The sequence below is a fragment of the Myotis davidii genome, unplaced genomic scaffold (genome assembly GCF_000327345.1).
Source record: "Myotis davidii unplaced genomic scaffold, ASM32734v1 scaffold93, whole genome shotgun sequence".
In the NCBI taxonomy this organism is placed as follows: domain Eukaryota; kingdom Metazoa; phylum Chordata; class Mammalia; order Chiroptera; family Vespertilionidae; genus Myotis; species Myotis davidii.
The window spans coordinates 2,560,290-2,568,405 of NW_006292095.1; the positions used below are offsets into that span (position 1 = coordinate 2,560,290).

The following is an 8,116-nucleotide window of genomic DNA, read 5'->3' on the forward strand; positions in this document are numbered from 1 at the left end:
GGTTTTCTGAATGTCCTCTTTTGAAAAGTGTCTATTTAGGTCCGTTGCCCATTTTTTGATTGGGTTGTTTTTCTTCCTTTTGTTAAGTTGTATGAGTTCCCTGTAAATGTTGGAGATTAAATCCTTATCGGAGATAACATTTGCAAATATGTTCTCCCATGCAGTGGGCTTTTGTTGTTTTGTTGATGGTTTCCTTTGCTGTGCAAAAGCTTTTTATTTTGATGTAGTCCCATTTGTTTATTGTATTATTTCTTTGCTATTTTTTCACATTCATTATCTTGGTTCTCTCTATAATGCCTTCTATTCAGATGTTAACTCCTGGATTGACCTTCTATCTTATCTTTCTTCTTTTGTTTTCCATCTCTGTGTCATTTTGTTTAGCTTTCTAGGGAATTTTTTCAGCCTTACCTTAAAGCACTTGTACTGCATTCTTTACTTCTGCCCTTAGATTTTAAATTTCCAAGTGCTCTTTCTGTTCTCTAAACATGTCTTTTAATAGCTTTCTGTTTTGGTTTTATGACTACACTATCTTATCTAATATTATCTTTGTACAAGTTTTTATTTTATTTTATGCTCCCTAGATTGTCTCTCTTATTTCTGATTTATTTATTTTTTCCTGATTTGTTTTGTATGTTTTGCTCTCCATAGTTTACATTGAGAGGCTTCCTTTAACGTCCGCGGATCGTTGGCTGGCCATTTGAATTTAAGAGTGAAGCACTAAGTTGGAAGCTCTTTGTGTAAAATGCCTATGATTTGTGGGGCCTCATTTTAGTTTCCCGTGGGAGCTGTAGGTCTTTCCTTGTGGGCTTCTAGCTTCTTTAGATGGAAACCCTTCAGGTCCCTGACTGGGGGATATAAACGCAGTATTCTAAGATCTAAGGGTCTCACTACTCCTCATGCAGCACCTCACTACCCTGTCCTCCTCTCTGATGTCGCCACGCCCACTGTCTTCTGGTTCAAACTTTCTGGAGAGAATCAAGCTCTTGGCTGCTGCCGGCGAAGGCCAGTCACCTGGCTTTATGGCCCAGACCCATAGATCTGAGTGTCCTTACACAGACTTTTTACCAGTTTCTGTTCAATACAGCCTCTGTAATGGGGTGCAGAAGCACCCAGGGGCCCGGTTCCTAAGCGTTTCTGGGTCCTGCAGTGAGGATCGACTTGTTTCTGACTGGCAGCTAGGTTTCAGCTTTCCCTCTCCCTGTCAAGCCAGGTTCCACCAAGCATTTGCTTTGTATTACGCTAAATGTTGATATGTTCTTGCTTCCTTTACCGTTTTCCTCCATGTGTTTATAACTTTTTTTCCTATACTTTTAAACTGACTTCGGAAAGGAGTGGAAATGATTGCGTGTGCTCGGTCTGATATGTTTGGCTAGAAGTGGCCAGTGGTAAATCCACACAAACATTCCAGAAGCTTGGTGGTTGTCAGTGTGGCATACCTTTCCTTTCCACTTCCCACTGCTGCTTAGCTGTCTGGAATTCACTCTCGCCCCTTGGGATCCTGGCCTCCCACAGGTCCTCAGGGACCGCCTGATTGCCAAGGCGAGGGATCAAGTCTCACACTCGTTCTTAAACTCTGCAGCCTTTGGGTCAAGGAGCATTTTCTCCCTTCAAAACACCTTCCCCTGGTGCTTTCTGAGACACCAGGCTGCCTGGTTTTCCATCTGCCTGCAATGACTTTTGTAATAACCCTTCTTTCTCTCCCCCTGTGAAGATGCTCCTAGGGGCCCCCGTTCTCATCTCTGTCCTTTACTCTTCATTGTAACTACTGTCTGTAACCAGATGAGTCACAAATCTGATTCCTAACTCAGCCCCATCCCTACCTTTCCCATCAGATTTTTCTTATATTCCGGCAGCAATTCCACGTCATTGGTTGTGTAAATGACTAGCCCTTGGCTAAAAGTTGCCCTACATCCAAGTGCCCTGTCTAGGTAGTTGGAAGAATGGCGGCACCATTAGTATAAGCAGGTCAGGAGGAAGAGATGGTTTTGAAGATGGGTTTGCCTAGACTCTGAGTTTGCTATTCTCATTTCAGCCTCAGAAATATGGCCAAGCCTCATGGGAAGTATTCCAAGGAAGTGTAATTTGGGAGAAAAAAAAATATGGCTTGGGTGACTGAAGTGGAATGAAACTTTAAGAGCCTACCTGAATATAAAGGATTATTTGTTTTAAAATTTCTGAGAAAGCCCCTAATTGTAGCCTTAAATTTGGGGTTTTCTCAGTTTCTAGGTCTCTGGATTCTTGCTCGCAGTGACTGGTGAGCTGAACGGTGGAGTCATATTCTACTCTTGAAGGATGCTAAGTTGTTGCTACAAAGAAACAACAAAAACCCCAGAGAAGCTTTTTGTTTTGTTTTGTTTTAATTCGGAGTCCAGCTGATACAGGTAGCTGAGGTCAGGGGCCTGAGGCCATTATAGCATTCTCCCCCGGGTAAGTGGGCTCACCAGGAGGGCGGAGAAGAAAGAGCAGTGTGGGGATGCTGGAGATGAGCTTTGCTGGCTGCCCTCCTCCCCCCGCCCCCTTGCCCCTCCAGTATTGCGCAGCATGGTGCATGGTAGTGCTGCTAGGCCTGCAGACTTCACTCTACACTTTGTAGATGGAGAACAGACCCTCAGAAAGCCCAAAACCAGATTTTTGTGGTCACACAGTTAGAACCCAGGACCCAAGACTCCATCACACCAGCTGCTGCCTCCTGGGCGTCTCCTCCCTGCCCACCACCACCAGGTGCATTGCAAACTGAGAACACAATCCAGGGGCGTAGCCCCTGGGGGCCAGGCACTGTCAGCATTGGGGTCCTGGGAGGGGAGGAAGACGGGATCAGTCCCAGACTGCTCCCGGGCCAGCATCCACCCTTGTCCCAGCAGTCCCTGGATGGGGCATGGTGGGGGGTTGCCCACGTAACCACAGGCACAGGGAAATCAACCGCGGACGGCTAATCGCCTATCCAAACATTGCTGGTAATCTGCATCCCTAAAATAAACCCTTGAAAGATGGAAAGATGTTAGTAATTTCTGGCCAGATGTGCCTCCTCCTTCCCTACTTTCCCCACCTCAAAAAAGAAAGTGAGCCAAATGGCAAGGAATAAAGAGCCTAATGCAGAACACATTTCCATCATTTGATTTCCCCTCTCCCCGTGCCGTGCCCCCACTTATGTAAACTAAATTCCTTTACACGGTCATGGCAAAGGACCATTAATTTTTGATTTGAGTTGTGATTAAAGGCAATACAGTCAAAAGAGTGAGATAATTTCCACTGAAGCAATGCCATTTGAAACCCAGTCATGGTATAGTAGGAAAGTGCGGGGGTCTTTGGGGTTAGGCTGGATTCTACTTCTGATTCTCCCTCTTACAAATGGAGGCCACGTGTTTTATTACTTAACCCGAGTCCTCTCCCTGATTGTAAAAAATAATAATGCAGATTCTATACATGGATGCTGTGGGCACTAAGTCAGGAGCCACACCGACAACAGCTGTCCTGTGCTCACAGAGCGGCATGTGGTGAGAACTTAAGAAAGGATGGCTCACGTCTATGTAGCAAAGAGAGCTCCTGCATTGTCAGCGGGGCATGCATTCACCTCTCCTGGTGATGGAATTGATCACTCACTCCGATGGCAACGCCTGGTTCCCAGCCTTCGACATTGCAAAGTAGCTTGAGACTCCTCTAACGCATGGGGCACCTTTTGGAGGGTTTTGTGAAAGGAGAATAGTTCCGACTGCCTTGCCTCCCTGCAGTATTCTTTGCTGCCTTTCTGTGTGGTTTCTCCTAGTCCCATTTACTCTGTTTGACTTAGCCTGGGCCTGAGTAGTGTGTCTCCTCTGGCTGGTTCCTCACTCAACCCCTCTGAGAACCTTTCTTATGTAGCCAGCCACAGACTAGAACAGTCGAGGTCTTTTCTCAAGTGAACCCCAAGTACAAGGGCTGTAAGTCTACAAGAGAAGCTTAGCCAGGTGTGGGCCTGCTCGGGCCTGTCTGGGGTGAGGTCCTGGAGGGAGGGTTTCTGCTGCTTTCTGTTCTGCACTCCCCCCTGCTGGTCCCACTACACTGTCCATGGTGCGGGTGGGCGCCACACATAATCAGTGGCCCTGGGCAATGGCTGGTTCAGGCTGAGGGGAGAGCTAAAGAAAGGAACTCCTTCCCATGTGTGTGTGGAAGCCTGGACCAGCCTGTGAGGTCAATGCTAATCCTCAGTGAGAGAGCATTCTGCTGCCGGGTGCCCAGTTCCTGAACCTCCTGCCACCCTTGGGAGTGAGGCATTTCATAAGTGACACCAGGTCTAGGGTATTTTATGGGGTTGAGTAGGCTGCAAGGTCTGGAACCCTTTTGTAAGAAAAAGAAAGCAGTGGGCCATGTTTAATTTACTGACTTTGACTCATTCATTAAAGATTGTTCCTAGGACAATTTCTTCTCTCCTCCTTATTCTTGGGTTAGGCCAAGGGTGTGCTTTCTAATCAACTAAATATTAACTTATACAGCTGCCACGAATGCAGTGTTTCCTTTGCCACAACAGTCTCTTTCAACCGGGAGGAACTTTTGCCATTTCTTAAGTAGGTCATTTTGAAATGTGGGTGAAACTGGGAAAGGAGTCTGAGTTGCTCCCCCTTATTTTCTTGGCCCATTTAATCAGTAGCTAAGTTTGGGGTTCATTATGAAGAATTTTGCAACCATAGAGCCAGCATGGGCAGCACAGTGATTAAAAGTGCACATTCAGACATGGATTTCAATCTAGGATTAGTGACTGTGGGCAAGGTAACGCCCTATGCCTCATTTTTTCTCATCTGTTAGTTGGGGGAAATAATGGCACCTTCCTCATGGAGTTGTTAGGTTTAATTGAAGAAATGCATGGAAATGCTCAGCACACTCGTAGGCATGCCGTATGCTTTCATAATTGTTAGCTATTGTTATTTAGTTCAGATTCTAGTCATTCTTCATGGCTTGTGGGTGGGAGCTTTGTGTTATTAAAAGGAGGGGGCTGAGTAATTTTGAACTCAGAAGAATTCAGAGGATGTACAAATTGTCTGGTGACTAGCATCTAGAAAATGATTTCCAGCTCCTTTGGGAATACCAGGCTGGCTGGCCTCCGAGGGGAGTGGACTGTAACAGCCATGCTGTGTTAACGCACTGACCGCTTAGAGCAGTGATGGCGAACCTTGTGAGCTCGGCGTGTCAGCATTTTGAAAAACCCTAACTAACTCTGGTGCCGTGTCACATATACAAATTTTTTGATATTTGCAACCATATAAGACTTATAATCTCTCTCTTATAATTTTGATATTTATTTTATATATTTAAATGCCATTTAACAAAGAAAAATCAACCAAAAAAATGAGTTCGCGTATCACCTCTGACACGCGTGTCATAGGTTCGCCATCACTGGCTTAGAGAATGCCGTCACACTGATTTCTCTTCATCCAGAGACCCTGTGCAGCCATCACTAAAGTATCTGGTCCACACGTTAGCATTAAAATAATGTTAACTCAGGGTCTATAATGACAAAGAAGAGAGAAGGCCAAGTTGATGGACTCTGCCTTTCTGCAGGGGGATGTGCTGAGAACAGAAGCAGCCCATGTAGCAGATTAGACTTGAGAGTATCATTACTTTGACTTATCTATCAGGACTCCACCAGGACTTGCTCTAATCTACCAGGAGTTTGGTTCCGTGTGGGTCTACTCAATGGATAGACGCTGGAAGCTGATTAGTGGTTGACAAAACCTCAGTGGTACCTGCTGTCAAAACTTCTTAAAAGGCATGCTGGTGGGGGCCCTGATCTCCCCAGTGCTGAAGTTGGACATTGATATTGAATGCACTTGAGCATGACAGGTTGAAGCACTTTTTCTAGTTGGGTGTGCACACATAGATTCTATCTGTCTTATTCAGAGGACACAACTTTTGAGGAATTTTATGACCCATGGATGTAAAAAAAAACCTAAACGAATACCATAAAAACAACACAACCCTCAGGGGTTCTCTTTAACTCCAGAGTCTAAAGCATTAGGTTATATGGATTATATTGGATTCCGTGATCCCCTCTCTTTCTCAAAGCTTTGTGTGATATTCTGAGTCACCGAGTTTTAAAAAAGAGAAATGTGTTTTGGTTTTGAAAATGTATTTGAGATTCATAACACCTTGCAGCAACTGGGAAAGGAGTCTGAGTTGTACCACAACACTAGGGGGACAGAATCAGTTCACTGAGCCATTGGTACTTACTCATAAAACTGTCTCCTTCTGCCTGCTATTTGCCTTTCATTCCACCTTCCTCTTCAGCCATAGGTTTGGGTTATTGTTGTACATGAAAAGCTGTGTTCTCAAATTCTCTCTCCCCTTCTCTCCTACCCCCTCCCTGCCCTCACCCACTCTAGCACTGAGGATGAAAATAAAAGAAGTAAAGAAAGAAAATGGCGACAAAAAAATCATCCCCAAGAAGAAGAAGCCCCTGAAGTTGGGGCCCATCAAGAAGAAGGAGCTGAAGAAGCTAGTCCTGTACCTGAAGAACGGGGCCGACTGCCCCTGCCACCAGCTGGACAACCTGAGCCACCACTTCCTCATCATGGGCCGCAAGGTGAAGAGCCAGTACCTGCTGACGGCCATCCACAAGTGGGACAAGAAAAACAAGGAATTCAAAAACTTCATGAAGAAAATGAAAAATCACGAGTGTCCCACTTTCCAGTCGGTCTTTAAGTGAAGCTCACGGGCAGGGCGGGTTGGGCCGGGAGCCCTGGGTTGGGGTGAGGGATGGGGCTGAGCAGACAACGCTGAAACTCACTGCTTCTGTGGGTAGAGAACGTTGTAATCCCATTGGCTTTCCTCTTGCAGCATCCCTACTCTTCCCTCCACACCCTCCTCCAGCCCCAGTATAGCCAGTATTTAAAGCCGCACGCCCAGGTAGGGAAACCCTGTTAGATTAGGAAGTCTTGTCTGATATCCAGTCTGGAGCTGCATGTCACTGGTATAAGGAGGTGCAAAACCATTCAACTAGAGACACAGTCCACCAGAGACACACTCACTAAAAAATGAAAATTTCCCACACCACAAAAGAGATTAGGCAAAACCTAAGAGACAGCAGCAAGCACTAAGCCCCACGACTTTGTTTGTGTCATCACAAATCACTTGTGAGTCGATCAGCTAATCGATTCCTCTGGAACTAGGAAATTCTAACTATTGGGCAGACATGTTGCTCTCTGTTCCAGGGGAATTTCTCTTGCTGTCTGCTTTAGGCAGACACGGACACCCACCACACATACAACTTCAGATCCGTTCCAGGGAGCAGGAGGTGCAGGGAAGAGAAGCACAGCACAGTATGTGACAGTGAAAACAAAGGGAGGCCATGCCCGCCCTGCTTCCCCAAGGATTGCCTTTCGCTGTGAATCAACCAGTCTCAGATGCCATGCGAGTGACAGCTGACATCCGCTTCAGTCAGGATCGAACCCCACTCATGGGGAGGGCAGCACATGCCGGCCTTTGTGTGAGGAAGGGAAACACTGTGGCGCCAGGCCCATGGTTGAGAGAGATGATTTTCAGACCCCAGAGGCCTTGGTTAGTGGTTTTTAAAAATCATACTTAAGAAAAATTTAGAACAGTCCAGCAAATTGTTGTCCCAGTGACTGTAATTGGGTGAAGAGATTAGTATTCTAATGTCATCTATTTGTTCATTTCACATTTTCGTAAAGAAGAACAACTAAAAAACCCCACTTTTCAAGGATTTTTTTTTAAAGTCTACACTGAGCATTTGAGAGGTATGCTAAGACCAGGGTCTCTTGTGCCCCCGAGGCTACTTTCCGGGGAAGTGGTGCTATCACTCGGCACTTTGGGTGGGAGGAGGTGGATGTAGCTGGTGCATAGCCGTGGGTCCTCCCTCCCGAGGAGTCCTGGATCGCTCTGGCCCCAACACAACGCAATTCAAAACTCACAGTGCTTCCCATTCCTTTCTTGCCTGTGAAGAAATGGATTCCTTTCAACAGGTCAAAGGCATTCAGAACAGCCAGGCTGCCTGTGAGGCTACTTTCCGGGGAAGCAGTGCTATCGCTCGGCACTTTGGGTGGGAGGTGGATGTAGCTGGTGCATAGCCGTGGGTCCTCCCTCCCGAGGAGTCCTGGATCGCTCTGGCCCCAACACAACGCAATTC

General features: G+C 46.3%; 1 protein-coding gene across 1 annotated transcript in view; it reads left to right on the top strand.

Annotated features, from left to right (window-relative positions):
• SFRP1 (secreted frizzled-related protein 1) overlaps positions 1 to 7,700 on the top strand; it is a 39,820-nt gene extending 32,120 nt beyond the window's left edge. Inside the window, exon 4 of the mRNA XM_015565268.1 lies at positions 6,354 to 7,700. Coding sequence (XP_015420754.1) covers positions 6,354 to 6,676 — 323 coding nt within the window. The 3' untranslated portion in view covers positions 6,677 to 7,700. The remainder of the gene's footprint in view (positions 1 to 6,353) is intronic.
• Positions 7,701 to 8,116: the final 416 nt, after the last annotated feature.